Source organism: Macrobrachium rosenbergii, chromosome 25, assembly GCF_040412425.1.
Source record: "Macrobrachium rosenbergii isolate ZJJX-2024 chromosome 25, ASM4041242v1, whole genome shotgun sequence".
In the NCBI taxonomy this organism is placed as follows: domain Eukaryota; kingdom Metazoa; phylum Arthropoda; class Malacostraca; order Decapoda; family Palaemonidae; genus Macrobrachium; species Macrobrachium rosenbergii.
In genome coordinates this window covers 47,433,680-47,449,706 of record NC_089765.1, presented here as the reverse complement: position 1 = coordinate 47,449,706, position 16,027 = coordinate 47,433,680, and the positions used below count along the sequence as shown (strand labels likewise).

The 16,027-nt window shown below is 43.9% G+C and overlaps 1 protein-coding gene across 1 annotated transcript in view; it reads right to left on the bottom strand.

Annotated features, from left to right (window-relative positions):
- Positions 1-16,027, bottom strand: part of LOC136852242 (uncharacterized) — a 91,997-nt gene that overhangs the window by 44,547 nt on the left and 31,423 nt on the right. Inside the window, exons 3-4 of the mRNA XM_067126692.1 lie at positions 2,836-2,916; positions 320-442 (exon numbers count right to left, since the gene is read on the bottom strand). Of these exons, the coding sequence (XP_066982793.1) occupies positions 320-442; positions 2,836-2,916 (204 nt within the window). The remainder of the gene's footprint in view (positions 1-319; positions 443-2,835; positions 2,917-16,027) is intronic.

Genomic DNA, 16,027 nt, shown 5'->3' with positions numbered 1-16,027 from the left:
TCTGATAGTTGATATATAATGCTGGTTGAAAAAGAGAAGGTCACTAAAGTTATGTATGATTATGTGTGTTGTTATGCTTTCAGAGAATGGACCATGTTGGTAATTCAAAAGATACCTTGGGTCAGACAAGTGTGGCCAATTTAAAGACAGGATAATTCACTTTCCAAAGAACACAAGACTACCATTAGGAGACAATATTTATCTTCCTTATTTATATCTTCAATGGTATATGAACCAATTACTGTATTAACTATGCAACTTCTTTATTTCATTTACATGCAAACAGGGTTGTAAATCTGGCACTACTCATGGATGTTACCTGGTGAAGTGTGGCTTTTAGGGATGTAAGGTTTGGACAACATTCCCCAACCACCTGGAGCAGTCGTCTGGGTAGAGCTTGCTCCCCACAATCAATGGTCATAACACTATCATCTAAAACAACCTGCAAGTTTGGCAACAAAGTAAGAAAGACATCAGCTGATTAAGTTACAGTTATATAATATAAAAAGTCATCTTTTCCACATAAATTAGAAATTTATCTTACAACAAAAAATTTTACCACTTATCCTACAAACAAACAAAACACAGTAATATTATGAATACTTTATCAAGTTTATAAACAATGGTGCTGCTATTCATGAAAATTTTCCTGAATTATTTTTTTATGAACTCATTCCCACTTTTTAGAAGGAATTTAACAGCATTTAGTTCTACACAAAACAATGATGAGACCGCGCCTAGATGCAAAACGACTTTGATAAATATTACAGTAAACACCCCGCGAATAGCTAAAACTCGTAAATACTTACAGCCCTTCTAAAAACACTTAGAACTGCCAATTTTGATAGTTCAAACACACAAAACAAAATAAAAATGATTATAGAGGTATTATCCTACTTACGATGGGTAAGGTTCCAAAAACAAAAACCATCGTTTGTTGGAAAAAACATAAGAAATACCAAATTGTATCTTGAACATAGCCTAGCCTATACTAGGGTATTAGGAACCATGTATACATAGATGGTAGCCTAGCCTACACTATAAAATATACTCTTTACATACGCGGTATAATAATTATCAATATCAGCTAATTCTGGAAGGTCATGCAAAGTGGCTTATGATAATTCAATACAAAGAGAAACTGAATAACAAACAAGAATTAGCTTAACCTATAACATGGTATGTTGTATACATACACGGTAGCGTAGCCTACATTATACTATACTCTATATTTACATGTCGTATTATACTAACGTCAACATAATGAATATGCATCTTTTCCATGGATCTTTTAAAATGTTATACATTAATTCACTGTATCCAATAATATTGTAAATATTCTTATATTGCTTTTGTATTATAAATTGCGATCATAGCAATCAATGTTTTGGTTTGGAAATGTTTACACAGTGTTTGTTTCGCAGCATTTAACTCAGTTCTGAGCGCTTTTCTTGCTTCTAGTTAGCGTAAATGAATCTCTAGAGTCTAGATAATTTATTTATAAGGAAAAAGGTTATTTTTTGTTATACGAAGTGTTTTTAAGTCAAAATATAACTAAATTACGTCTCGTTGTGAAATTAATTTTTCTATTATTCTTGTCAATAGATGACGAATGACGATGGCCATTTGGGGCCATTTGTTTTGAGTAAAAAAAAATTCAAGATTCTGTTCGCTATCTTCACTTGATTTCATCATAACACAAGCTTTACGCATTTATCATTTATCGGTGTAAAAATAGCAGTACTGAGTTCGTTCATGCCCAGCAGTTTTTATTAAAATACTTTCTCTCCCATTTTAATTACGATCGAGTTTCATCCATGCTGCTGATGCACGATAATTTACAGTATACTGTAGTCATTAGCAACTTGAACATTGTTTTCTAGTTTCAGCTACAACTTGCAGCTTAAATTTAGCAGTATATTTCCTTGACAATCTTTTATCCATACCAAATAAGGGTATAATGTAAAAATATATCAGTCCTATTCTACTTAATGTCATTTGCGCCATAACCTACAGTAATTGTTCATTACCGTACGATGGTTGAAATACCAGGTAAACGGCTGTTGTTATCCAATTTGGTTATAAGCAAAACAACAGTTTCTTGGTTGGTTGTTTATGGTTGTATGCATTTACACAAGAATATAATGTTACTAACAATACTTTTATCATTCTCTTTTATTTTTTTTAACTAGAAGAAGGGATAAAGAGATGGAGGAAAAGTTGTCTACTGTAATTTAGTCTCTCTCATTTCCTGATTATGCTGCTGCCTGCGCCCGCGTGAAATTTACAAATATTTTATAAATAATATTGTTGAATCGGTATTAACTGCTTACCCCATTGCAAAATCAAATCATCGTAAGGTGAATTATCATAACTCGAGCATTACCCGAGTATTTTAATAGTTTTACCACAAAAAGTGCATTTAGTCATGAAAATATGAAAATACAGTATTTAGTGAATATTTCTCTGTGAAAATACTGCGAATGGGCGAATTTTCCGCAAATAATGGGCAGATATGTTCCAAAGAGAAATCAGTGAATACGTGAGTCCGAGAATCGTGAGACCGCGAATATGGGGGGTTTACTGTAATAACAAAAACAATTTTATAAATATATACAGTCACTTAAGGTTCATTAAATATTCATGTTACAATCAACAACATTAAGTAATTTTTAAGTCCTACAGAGAGTAAAATTACTAAAAAGAAACTGAAGCACACACAGTATACCAATTTGCAGAAATACTCGACCTTTCTTAACCCATACACATTCCTAAATCCTGCAAAGATGAACATTATGTACACCCGAGTGCCAATACAAATGAGACTTAACTTACACGGAGTATGTCAAGTTTGGCATTGGCCCATCTGTCAGGTTCTGGACTGGCGAAGAGACGCTTAACCATGCGATCTCGAACCTGCAATGGAATTTACCTTAAAAAACTAACCAAGCATTGGCATTTAAAATTATTCCATATATGTTCCATATGAACAAATTGTAAAATTCAAAATAATCTTAGCTGTTCTATAATAAGGCAGTGAGTACGAGGCAGAGTCAAGATGTATTCTAATTTATTGATACAAAATCTCTGACAGGTCAAGAACTCTTGCGAGCAGAAAAGTTCAATTTGACAACAGAAGAAAATGGAAGGACATCTACTTTATATACAGTTAGATGTGTTTTCTTACACCTGAAGAATGGTCAACAATTCTATATACAAATTAGGAAGAGGTTTCAAATACATATGGTTAGTAAGCCTGCAATGCCTTACATACATTAGTAATTACAGTTCTGATAAGGACATTAAGTATCTTCTGAAAAATGCATAAAAGATAGCTTGAATCAGGAGCGCTGGATCGTGTTTTCTGTGAGTCTTGGTGTGTCATGTAGATATTTGTTTTGAAGTGAGGATGGCCTGAGGGTCCTGGCAACAAATCTGGACCTCAGAGTTCCATAGATACATGACTGTATTTGAATTATAAAACTCAAAATGTCATATATTACCCAGTGTTCAGTAGGACACACAAAACAAAATCTTTTGTCATTCTCACAAATGAGTGACACTACATGAATGGAAATTATGCAAAAATGCATACATTAACTTTAATGTAAACTATGTCAAAAATTATGGCACATTTATATATTTTTACATACCATGAATCAAGATAGTATGCCTATGTGACACAGTTAAGTACGAGATACCCTTCTGGAATCTAACAGATATACTTTCTTCCTTTGGCTAAGGCAGGTCATCAACTACACAATTTTTTGCCCGCACTCTGAAGTGCCAGATGTCTTTTGCTCTCTTGAGAGATGTTTTTCAAAGATATGCAGTTTTTATAACATAATAGTACTATGCTATCATGCAAATTCAAGTCCTACCTTGAATGTCAGGTAAGAACCAATCATCCTCTTCACTCTTCATGTAATCTTGATGCTAGGTAGTGAGAAAGAGGGGCTGAGAGACTGGAACTCAGATTATGAATGATGGGGTTATATGAAAAACATGATATTTTCATATTAAAATAAAGTTTTTATATACTTAACAAGTAATTACATAGCTATAAGTTTCAACTTGTCGGCAGCTGAACTTTGAAATTTGCGGTAGCGCTACTTTTGTTTTGGTTAGGTGACTAACCCCGCCCACTTTTGGGGTAAGAGAGGAACCAGCTCTGCAAAGAGCTCAATAAGATTATGACTTCCTGTCCATGTGAGGGAAGGAGGGAGGGCTTTGATCATGTAATAACTTGGTAAGAATATATAAAACTTTATTCTGAGTCCAGTCCCGTGTCAGCCGGTGAAATTCCATTACAGCACGAATTTCTAGGTATAACAATGCTAGATATACCAGAGAAAAAGAGCTTTCAGGAAAGCTGGGGTTACTACCCCAGTCGAGCGTCTTCTAGGAAGACGTCGGTATAATGAAGGGTGAGTGAAATACCACTACCACGGAAATATACCGAAAGATCTCTCCTTATCAAAACCCCGTAAAAGAGCGGTGAGCCGTTACAGCTCCCACACTCTACACCCGCCAGGACGGCGACACCAGCGCCACCTACTTCATTCCATTTTCTAGCACGTGATAAATTCGTTTCTTTTGTGTGCTCGTCCCTTTTTGGATTGTTTTCATCATCTACAATGGCATCGAGCACCTTTTCCATCTCTAAGTTAAGTACCATCTTCTTGTGGGGTTTTGATCTAATTTATTGGCTGTTTTGGTCTCGTGTTTTCATAAATATTGAGATCTTCTTATGGCGCCACGGCGTCCCCGTCGTCAGCCATGTCGAAAATTGAGGCGACTCCTTCTGTTCTTTCGGTTGGAGTTGTCTCCTCGTCGTTATAGAAAGGTTTTAACCCCTTGAATTCCTTCCTGGTGGTTCCTTGCGGTGGCTCCCCTCCCTTTTTAGTTTTTGTTTTGCATTTTTTTGGCCTATCGGCCTTTCTTAGGTGATGCCCGTCCAAGTACCCGCCCCAGGTTGGGTTCATTTTCATTTTGGTCTCAGTAGGCTATTATTTTATACTTGAAGATGGTGCTCTTCTTTTATTTTTAGTATATTTATTTATTTTTGTTTATTGTTTTTTTGGTTGTGTGGTTTACCTCTGGTGGGCCTCTCCCGAGGTAGGCTACGCTCCCTATGAGCTTAATTTGATTTTGATTGTTTATGTGTGATGGTATTTTTGTAGTGTAAGCTCCATCCCCTTGCCCTGGGTGGAGATCAGGTTGAGGGAGTTTTGTTGCTGTTTCCTCCGGGTCGTTTTACGGTGGTTAGAGTGAGCCCTTAGTTCTCTTCCTCCATTTGGGGAATCGAGTTCTTTGGATGTGTTTCCTCTAGGCTAGTCGCCTCCTTACCCCCCCCTTCTCGGTCCCGGTTGGCTCTCGGCACAAAATTTCTCTCCGTGCTGATTCCTCCTCCCCTTTTACACTCCTTACTCTTTCCTAACCTATACTAGGTTAGGCCCATATTAGGCTTCGCCTAGCAGGAGTTGGGCTTCGGGTTGTGTAGCTCCCTGGAGTAGGCTACCCTTCCAAGTTCATTTGGAGGGAAGGATGCAGTTGAGCGGGTGTCATGTTCTCCCTGTCTCCTGTCCCCTTCCGGGTAGCCTACTCCTCTCCACTACCCCCCCTCAGCCTTGCGACTCGTGCGGGTGACGCTAGATGGCGTTTTCTCCGAGTTCAGGGACTCCTCCTATTGGTAGAGGGATTCGCTCCCTCCCATACCGTCCCCAGCTTCGCTGTGGTGGGGTGGGTGGTTTGTTTGCTCGAGCGTGTTGAATCACTTTCTCATACCTCTCATCTCCCCATCGGGCTCTGAGTTAGGGTGAAATGTGTGGCTCCGCCCGTATGTTATGAACATAGAACACTTTACCCGTTTTGTTTCTCCGGCGGGAGGTAAGGGTGGGAAGTTTCTATATCACGTAATGCCAGCGGACCCCTCCGGTCTCCGGAGTATTACCATCACTTGTTATTTTTATTATTATTATTATTATTTTGTTTTTAATCTTAGATAAATCTGTTTATCCATATATCGTGAATCGGTCCTACACCGGGGGCTCCGCCGTTATTTTCTGGCAGCCCTTATGGTTAGTTCCTGGTTTCTCGTTCCTTCATTCCCGGAGTCCTCCGGGTCTGAATCCTTACCTTCCACTCTGTGCATTTAAAGCTTATTGGCCCAGTTTATAATAAGGGAGTTCTTCTCCGCGGAGTATTCGGTTGTAGTTGAGTTTCCCGGCCTTGCCGGCTTTAGATTGCTTAGAGTGTGAGGTTCATGTACTTTTATTTTTACAGACTGTTCGCTGTGAGGAGCCGGGGTGTACCGCCTCCCTTCAACAACCCTACGGGCACGTAGTATGCCGGACCCACGCTGGTTGTGCGGTCCGGCTTGACGACCTGGTTGTTTGGCACCCCGATGGTTGTGAGGTTTGCTTTGCTCTCTGTTCAACCATCCAGGATGAGTCGGTAAGTGACAGTCTTCTTTCCCCCGGTTCATGCTCCTCATGTTGTATATTGTTTATATTCCCGGTCTGACTTTTCGTTCCTAACTAACTGCTGGTTTCCTTGCAGGCGGACGAAGCTTCCAAGAAGTCTGCCTTGGAATCCCTCCGGGCCTGGGTGGCTGGGTTCGGCAGGAATGTTCCGTCCGGGAAGCCCTACGTCCTCGACGCCAGGTTGAGGGACTTGCTTTACCCCGGCGCACGGGTGGCGGCTGCAGTGCCTGAAGAACTTGCCACCCCAATCATCCAACAAATCCGGGATGCGACCCAGCCACCTCAAGTGGATATCATGTACGCCGAAGTCTCGGAGGATGTTGCCGCCTTAAATCTCGACCTGGAACCAATGAATACGGAGCAGGACCAGGTGGTAAGTGGTGAGGTAAGTGAGGATGTTGGGGCGGGCCCCCCTTTGTTTGACTCCCCTGCTTCATCAGTTTCTTCTTTTGCAGGATTTGTGAAGTCTTCCTCCTTGGGTGATAGAGCTCCGTCTGCTATCCCCAAGTTGAAGACTTCATGGAAGGCGAAGGGATACAAGTCCTCGACTTCCAAGAAGGCATCGCCCTTCCCCCCGTCGAAGGCTAAGGTTTCAGGACCGGTAGCCTCCGGGAGCAAATCTAGTTCCTCCGGCAAAGGCGCGAGTAAGAGGGCTGCAAAACCAAGCCCTCCTCGCCAACCTTCTTTTGATGCACAAGCCCTTGCCACTGAACTTTACAAAAAGTTCACGGAGGACCTAGATTCTAGGTTTGAAAAAATCTCTGATAAGTTTGCCAATTATGACAACATACTGGCAGGTTTGGCTCGCCAACCTCCGGCAGAACCACAGTATTCTATCCCCGACACTGCGGACCTCCCGCCGTTCGATGTCGGTAACCCTTGGCGGTTCGCACTCCGGGCCATCCAACATGATGGCAAACTTACAGTGGAGGGTCTGGGCACGAGACGGTTGGAGGAATTGGAGTTCTTCCCCCCCGATCTCTTGCCCCCTTATCCAGGCTTCGTAAGGCTCACAGAAGAAGCCTGGATTCGGTCAGACAAGGTTCCTAGGGAGACTGTCATCATCCCTAGGGACCAGGCTCAGTCGGCTCTCCTGCGCACTCTGACGGAGTGGCAGGCAGTAAACACGAAATTGACCCCTTTCAAGGGCCATTTTACGATGTTCACCCTGGGAGAAGACCTTCCCACTCCTTGCATGGACAAAGTTGCTCTGGCTACGGCCCGAGCATGCTTTGAAGGTAATCCCTTACCACAATTAAGGGAAACAGATCCTACTTCCTGGTATTCCCAGGAAGTAATGAGTTCTGGGTGGGCGCCCGTCCACTTTCACCGTCGGGAAGCTGGACCCCTCTGCGCTTCCACGCAGTTTAGTGAACAGCTCCTAAGCTGCCGGAATCTTTATTGAAGGCGGAGTTTGAGGCCCGGACTAAGTTAGCCCGGTCCTTGAGCTCCGGCTGTCTTACAGAGGCTACTGCCGTCTCCGGCTCAGACGAACCCTTTTTCCAGGTTCTAGCTAAGTCCTTCCTGGCGGCTTCCAGTCGGACTTGCATGAGTTCATCATGGCCAGACTGGAGTGCAGGAAATTCATTTTGCTGACGCTACTATCCGCCACGAGCCTAACAAGCTCGTTAAAAGCTCGATCTGGGGACCTAACCTCTTCCCTGAAGACGAGGTTACATCCGTCATGTCTGAGGCTACACGGGCCAATCAGAGTCTGTGCTCTCGCTGGGGAATTCCCACTTATAAGCGCAAGACCCCAGAATCGGCCGGCCCCCAGACGAGAGGAGGCAAACGCTTCAGGAGGCATAAGAGGCCCCCCATCAGTAGTTCAAGCCGTCCCGGTCTCGGCAGTGGCCCAACCATCTACCTCTAAGGCCCACCCCCAACAGTACGTGTTGGTCCAACCAGCGGCGCCCTCTTATGTGTCCTCACCAGCATACAACCCTACATATGAGGGCCGTGGGTTTTTTCACGGCCTCAATAGGGTTGCAAGGGGAGGAAGGGCAAGGTCCCCACAGAGGAAGGTCTAACACCACCCCAAGAGGAAGACCTGGACGTGGTAGGGAATAAACCCGCTCCCTCCCACTGAGAGAACACAGGTAGGCGGTCGCCTGTATTGGTTCAGGGACCAATGGACCTTCAGCCCTTGGGCACACAGCATTGTGTCCAAGGGACTGGGGTGGAGCTGGATCAAGAACCCTCCCCCTCTAACCAGATTTTACCAGCCACCCACATCAATCCTACAGGATTACGTAACAGAATTGCTCAACAAACGAGCAATAAAGAAAGCAAGGCACCTAAAGTTTCAAGGCAGGCTATTCACTGTTCCCAAAAAAGACTCCGATCAGCAAAGAGTGATCCTGGATCTGTCGCGTCTAAATCTCTACATAAAATGCGACATGTTTCGCATGCTTACGGTAGCTCAGGTACGGACTCTACTTCCGCGTGGGGCCGTCACCACCTCTATCGATCTTTCAGACGCTTATTATCACATCCCGATTGCGCGGAACTTCTCTCAGTTCCTCGGTTTCAGACTCGGGAATCAAGCCTACTCCTTCAGGGTCATGCCCTTCGGTCTGAACATTGCACCCAGGGTATTCACCAAGCTGGCGGACACGGTAGTACAGCAGCTCCGGTCCCAAGGAATTTCCCTAGCAGCGTACCTGGACGATTGGATAATCTGAGCACCAACTGTTCCGGAGTGTCAGAAGCCACGTCCATAGTCATCAATTTCCTAGAGTCACTGGGTTTCAGCTGAACAGAGAAGTCCCGCCTGACTCCGGAGTCCCGGTTTCAGTGGCTGGGTCTCCAGTGGGATCTGTCCTCCCACACGTTATCTCTCCCGCCTCCCAAGAGGAAAGAGATAGCATCTCTCACCAAGAGGTTTCTCAAAAATCCATCGGCATCCCGTCGGTCCCAAGAAAGAGTCCTCGGGTCCCTTCAATTTGCCTCAGTGACAGACCTGCTCTTGAAAGCCAAATTAAAAGACATAAACAGAGTGTGGCGGAGTCGAGCAAATGCCAAGCTCAGGGACAAGGTCTCCTCTATCCTCGAATCTTAAAGACAAGACTGCGGCCTTGGACCACAGTCAAGGGCCTGTCCAAAACAGTTCCGCTTCAATTTCCCCCTCCGGCACTAGTTATCCACACAGACGCTTCTCTAAGCGGCTGGGGGGGATATTCACCAAAACAGAAAGTACAAGGAACGTGGTCCACAATGTTTCAGCAGTTCCATATAAATACCCTGGAAGCTATGGCGGTCTTTCTAACTCTGAAGAAAATCTGCCCTCCCAACCGGATTCATATCAGGTTGGTGTTAGACAGCGCAGTGGTAGTTCATTGCATCAACAGGGGCGGCTCCAAATCAGGTCGAGTAAACCAAGTAATGGTAGCTATCTTCTCCCTGGCGAACAAGCACGGTTGGCACCTGTCAGCCACCCACCTAGCAGGAGTCCGGAACGTGGTGGCGGATTCCCTGTCCAGGACTACCCCGTTGGAGACGGAGTGGTCCCTGGATGCGGAATCTTTCAAATGGATTTGCCGCCGGGTTCCGGGCCTCCAAGTGGATCTGTTCGCAACGGAGAGCAACTTCAAGCTCCCCTGTTACGTGGCCCCCAACCTGGACCCTCAGGCGTTCGCCACAGACGCAATGACAGTAGATTGGAACAATTGGGAGAAGATTTATCTGTTCCCTCCAATAAATTTACTACTGAAAGTATTACACAAACTCAGGACATTCAAAGGTCAACCAGCCCTAATAGCCCCCTACTGGCCGAAGAGCAATTGGTTCCCTCTCCTTCAGGAACTGGGATTACGGAGTCTTCGGATTCCCAAGCCCATTCTGACCCAGACAGTACAAACCAAGACTGTGTCAGCTTCCTCAAGGATTCAGAATGCCCTAGTTTTATGGACTTTATAAAGTTCGCAGCCCAAAAAGGAGCGAACATTGACCCTGTCAACACTCTTGTTTTTAGAATCAGATAAAAGAGATTCTACTCTTAGACAGTATGACTCAGCAGTCAAAAAATTAGCCTCCTTCCTGAAAGCATCTGAAGCCAAAATCATCATGACGACTAATTTAGGAGTTTCCTTCTTTAGGTCACTGTTTGAGAAAGGCCTGGCTCCGCCACTATTACCACAGTCAAGTCGGCATTGAAGAAAGTATTTCTTTACTGACTTTAAAATCGACCTTACAGATTCCTATTTTCATCCATCCCCAGAGCATGCGCTCGTCTGAGACCAGTATCACGTCCACATTCGGTTACTTGGTTTCTCAATGACGTCCTTAAGTTAGCATCAGAGTTGGATAACTCCCATTGCTCTTATCAGGATCTGTTAAGGAAGACTTTATTTTTGATTAGCTTGGCTTCAGGTGCTAGAATCTCAGAGCTGTCGGCTCTCACTAGAGGTGATAGTTTTGTTAACTTCCTCCCATCTGGAGAAGTCCTCCTTTCCCCTGACCCTAGATTTTTAGCTAAGAACGAAGACCCACAGGACAGGTGGTCTTCTTGGAAGGTGGTGCCCCTTCCTCAAGATCAATCTTTATGTCCAGTTTATACACTTAAATCTTACCTCTTAAGAACTCCACAGAGTAAGTCGGGTCCTCTTTTCATCAGGGAGAAAGGTGGTACTCTTTCTCTGAACGCTATAAGGCAACAAATTCTGTATTTCATTAAACAAGCCAACCCAGACTCAGTTCCTAAAGTTCATGATATTCGAGCAGTTGCTACTTCTATTAATTACTTTCATAATATGGACTTTTCAGAGTTATCAAAATATACGGGTTGGAAATCACCTCTAGTGTTTAAACGCCACTATTTAAAATCACTCGAAGCCCTGAAATATTCTACAATAGCAGTGGGAAGTGTCATCTCCCCACCTTAAATAATCATTTCCTTATCCTTTCCTTTTCCCCCCCGCCCGCCTACCTCATTTACTTCTCTGCTTATTCTCCTGGTTGTTTATGCCTCACTGCCTAGCCCTCATATTGATGTATCTTGTATCTACTGATGGAAAAGTGTAATCTGACTAGCCATAATTGTTTTCGCTTATGGGGTACTGGACAGTTTTATTTGGCTCCACGTACCCCAGATGTTTTGTGTGTGTTAATTTTCATTAGTCTTGTCTCTTACGTGTTTAGCCTAAGTTTACATGTATAGTATTAAGGTTGTATTTGCTTGTTCTGTGCACATTTCATGTTTCACTACCTTTAAGTAATTTTAAGATTTTTGAGGTTTTTTCCCCATCATACCAGGGACCTCCCCTTGTTTTGTAGTGCTAAGTTTTTTGATGTGCCTTAGATTTAAAATACCTTACTTTTAAGTATTCTTGCTTCATGAAAGAGATTGCTTGATTAAAGTTATTTTCGTTACAATTTTGCTTTTTCTTCAGATTACCCCCCTTTTTTCCCAGTAGTAGCAGTCTTGGCATGATTCTCTATCACTATTTCACCGGCTGACACGGGACTGGACTCAGAAAAGGGATTTTGACAGAGGAAAAATCTATTTCTGAGGAAGGTCCCATGTCACTGGTGACCCTCCCTAACTGACCTAGTACTCCCCCTACTTGCACATGCCAAGTCTGGGGTTAGTGCTAGCATGGAATGAAGTAGGTGGCGCTGGTGTCGCCGTCCTGGCGGGTGTAGAGTGTGGGAGCTGTAACGGCTCACCGCTCTTTTACGGGGTTTTGATAAGGAGAGATCTTTCGAGTATATTTCCGTGGTAGTGGTATTTCACTCACCCTTCATTATACCGACGTCTTCCTAGAAGGCGCTCGACTGGGGTAGTAACCCCAGCTTTCCTGAAAGCTCTTTTTCTCTGGTATATCTAGCATTGTTATACCTAGAAATTCGTGCTGTAATGGAATTTCACCGGGTGACACGGGACCTTCCTCAGAAATAGATTTTTCCTCTGTCAAAATCCCTTTTTTATTATAAAAATGTCACTTTTATATAAGCAATTTACCAAGTACAGTAATTACATAGCTGAATCCCACACTGAAGGAGGTGGGATGCATGGACCTATCTACTCTAATACATTAATAAATGTAATGAAATGAGAACAGAAAAAATTTGCTAGCATTGGTAAAATGCCTGCTGCTTCCTTACCTGGTGAGAGCTGCTGCAGGAAAATACCGACTCTAGTTGGCGCTCATCTCAACCTGCAGCAGCGTGGCGGTATAACCAAGGAGTGCCTGCTACTTCAGTGGGATTCCTTGCAGTGAAGGAGTTTTCTGATTGCAAGTAAAGACTTAAAATGTTGCCCCTACCCTGGGGTCAGTACCATACAAAAAACAACCAGAGTAAACAATGTAGTCACCTAAACCATAAATCAAAAAACCACTACCCAACCATTAAAAGACAAATTGGTGCACATTCCATGTGCATAGTACCCCCAGACTCGCCTATGACTCGACACCCCTATTTCACGGTGAAGATAAAAAGGATGGAAGGGATACATACTACACTCCCTCTCCCAACACCATGCCAGCAACCAAAAATGGACCCAAGGTACTGCAATTTTCATATATTATATATTTCAACTTCGCAAAAGTAATGGGATGTAAAAAATTGTTGTCTGGATAATCAAGAAAAGAGACACATTATTTTTTAAAGCCAGGGACATGGCTACTGCCCTAATTTCGTGCGCTTTCACTTTCACTAATGGTAAGACATCCTCCTTGATCTGTGAGTGAGCCTCTACGATTAGGTCTTTAAGAAAAAACGTCAGGGAATTTTTTAAGAGCGGACGTGAAAGATTCTTTACTGACCACCAAAGGTTTCTCAATCCACCACGAATCCTTTCAGCTCTTTGTGAATAGTATTTCAGTCCCCTTACAGGGCAAAGAGTCCTCTCTACCTCTTCAGGACCTTAAGATACTATATCGGACTCTTTATAGGAAAAGAACGAGGCCAGGAATTGGAAGGGGTCTCATTTTTTGCTAAAAAAAAACCAAGGGCAAATGAACAAACTGTACTACCCTGAGAGAATCCAATTCTCTTATCTATTGCGCGTAGCTCGCTAACACGGTTAGCAGTAGCTATGGTACCAGAAACAAAGTTTTCCTTGTGAGATCCTCAAAGAGATAGAACATAGAGATTCAAAACAGGGTTCCCACAGCCAGTTAAGGGCCATGTCCAGGTTCCAAGCTACCAATTTTTCCCCTTTTGTTTGGTTGTGTCAAACAACTCAATGAGACCAGACAAATCTTTATTGAGGAGAGATCTCCTCCTCTGTGTCTAAAAACTGAGCTCAACATTGCTCTGTAGTCCTTAATGGTTGAGGAAGACCATCCTCTAGATGATCTTAAATAAAACAGGAAGTCTCCAATCTCTGCTAGATGTCTTAGAAGAGATGTTATGCCTTTTGCACCAGGATCAGATGAATGTCCACTTGGCTTCATATACCTTGCTTGAGGATTGGCATCTGCATCGAGCAATAGCGCCTTCAACTGACTTGGAAAATCCTTTTGCTCGCACTAATTTCCTCACAGTCTGAATGTGGTCAGGGCCATAGTGGACAGTCTTTGGTGGAACCGTCTGAAATGTGGCTGTGTGAGTAAATTGGGTTTATGGGGCAACAGCCTCGGAAAGTCCATCAGAAGCCCCAGCATGTCCGGGAACCACTCCTGGGCTGGCCAAAATGCTATGCGAGTCATAGTCACATTTAGTGATTCCAGAACTTGTTGATGACTTCCCTCACCATCCTGAATGGAGGAAAGGCATAAAGGTCTTTGTCCGACCAATCTACGAGCACTGCATCCACTGCCCATGCTTGCAGATCTGGGGTTGGTGAGCAATACAGAGGTAGATGATGGTTCTTGGTGGTCGCAAACAGATCAAGAACTGGCTTTCCCCACAGTTTCCAAAGTTCTAGACACACTAGGGGGTCTAGAGTCTACTCTGCGGGAAGAACTTGCTTTTGGCTGCTCAGTTCGTTCACTAACACATTTAACCTTCCCTGAACAAATCTGGCTAGGATCTTTGTCCGGTTTTGACCCGCCCATATGAGAAGGGTTCTTGCTGCTTCACAAAGGGTAAATGAATGTGGCCCCCCCCACCCTCTCTTGACATTAGACAGTGCCGTGGTATTGTCTGAATGGACCCTCAGTGTCTTTCCGAACACTTCTACTGCAAATGCTTGCAATCCCCAGTGAAATGCTTTCAGCTCCTTTATGTTTATATGCCATTTCTTCTGTTCTAGAGTCCAAATCCCAGAGACCTCCCTGTCTCCACGGAAAGCTTCCCAACCTTGGTCTGAAGTGTCTGAATAAAACCCTAGGTCAGGGCTCAGAGGAAGGAGTGACTTCCCTTGAGAGACTTTGTCTCTTGAGTTCCATCAAAGCAGGTCCTCTTTGATTTCCCAAGTTATTGGGAAAACGAAAGTGTCCGGATACTTCTTTCTGTCCCAACTGACTCTACATAAAACTGTAAGTTCCTCATGTGCAACCTTCCCAGAGTTAAGAATTGGTCAATGGACGAGAGGGTCCCTAGTAAGCTCATCCAACTGTTCGCAGAGCAGGAATGAAGGGAGAGAAATTTGTCCACCTTCTGAGGGCAAGATTCTATCCTTTGGGGGGAGGGAAAAACCCAAAGTCAGAGAGTTTATCCTCATCCCCAAATATGCTATCTCCTGAGAAGGAATCAGTTGGGACTTCTGAAAGTTTGAAAGTTTATTAAAAGGCCCAATTCCTGGGCAAAAACACGGGTCTTTTGAAGGTCCTACGTACATTTCGATTCAGAACGAAGGAGCCAATCGTCTGGGTAGAGTGAAATGTTGACCCCCATCAGATGTAACCACTTCGCTGTGGGAGCTAAGAATTGCGTGAATATCTGGGGAGCTGTGGACAGGCTGAAGCAAAGGGCTCGGAACTGATACACCCTGTTCTGGAAAATGAACCTTTAGAACTTCCTCGAGTCCTGATGAACTGGGACATGGAAGTATGCATCCCTCATGTCTAATGAAATCATCCAATCCCCTTGGCAAATGGATGCTATGACGGACTGGCTCATTTCCACTTTGAACCTGGTTTTCTGGACACACAAATTCACGGCACTTACATCCAGAACTAGCCTCCAGCCTCCTGAGGCCTTGGGGACTACAAAAAACCGATTGTAGAACCCCGGAGAAAAGGCTGTCAATATGATGGGCGTGCTGGTTAAAGGAGGCTTCAGTATGAATGGGATGGAGTATCCCTCCCTCAAGACTTCTACAATCCAGGTTTCTGCTCCTTTTGCTTCCCAACATTTCCAGAAGTGGAGGAGCCTTGCTCCTATCGGAGTACGGAGGACAAGGTTCTTAATTACGCAAGGGGGGTTTTGTGGAGGACTTCTTGATTGCCCGAGAGGTGAATCGGGCGTTTGCGTGAGGTCTGGTAAAGCCGCTTTGTCTGCCTCTACCATGAAAGGGCTGAGGTTGAATGGGGGAAACTGTCCTCGAACTAAAAGGAGTCTCTCTAGGGTGTCTTGCAGATTGAGTGAGGAGGTCCTGAGTAGATTTTTTCTGAAGGTCAGATGCAATCTGTAGAACTGTTGCCTGTGGGAAC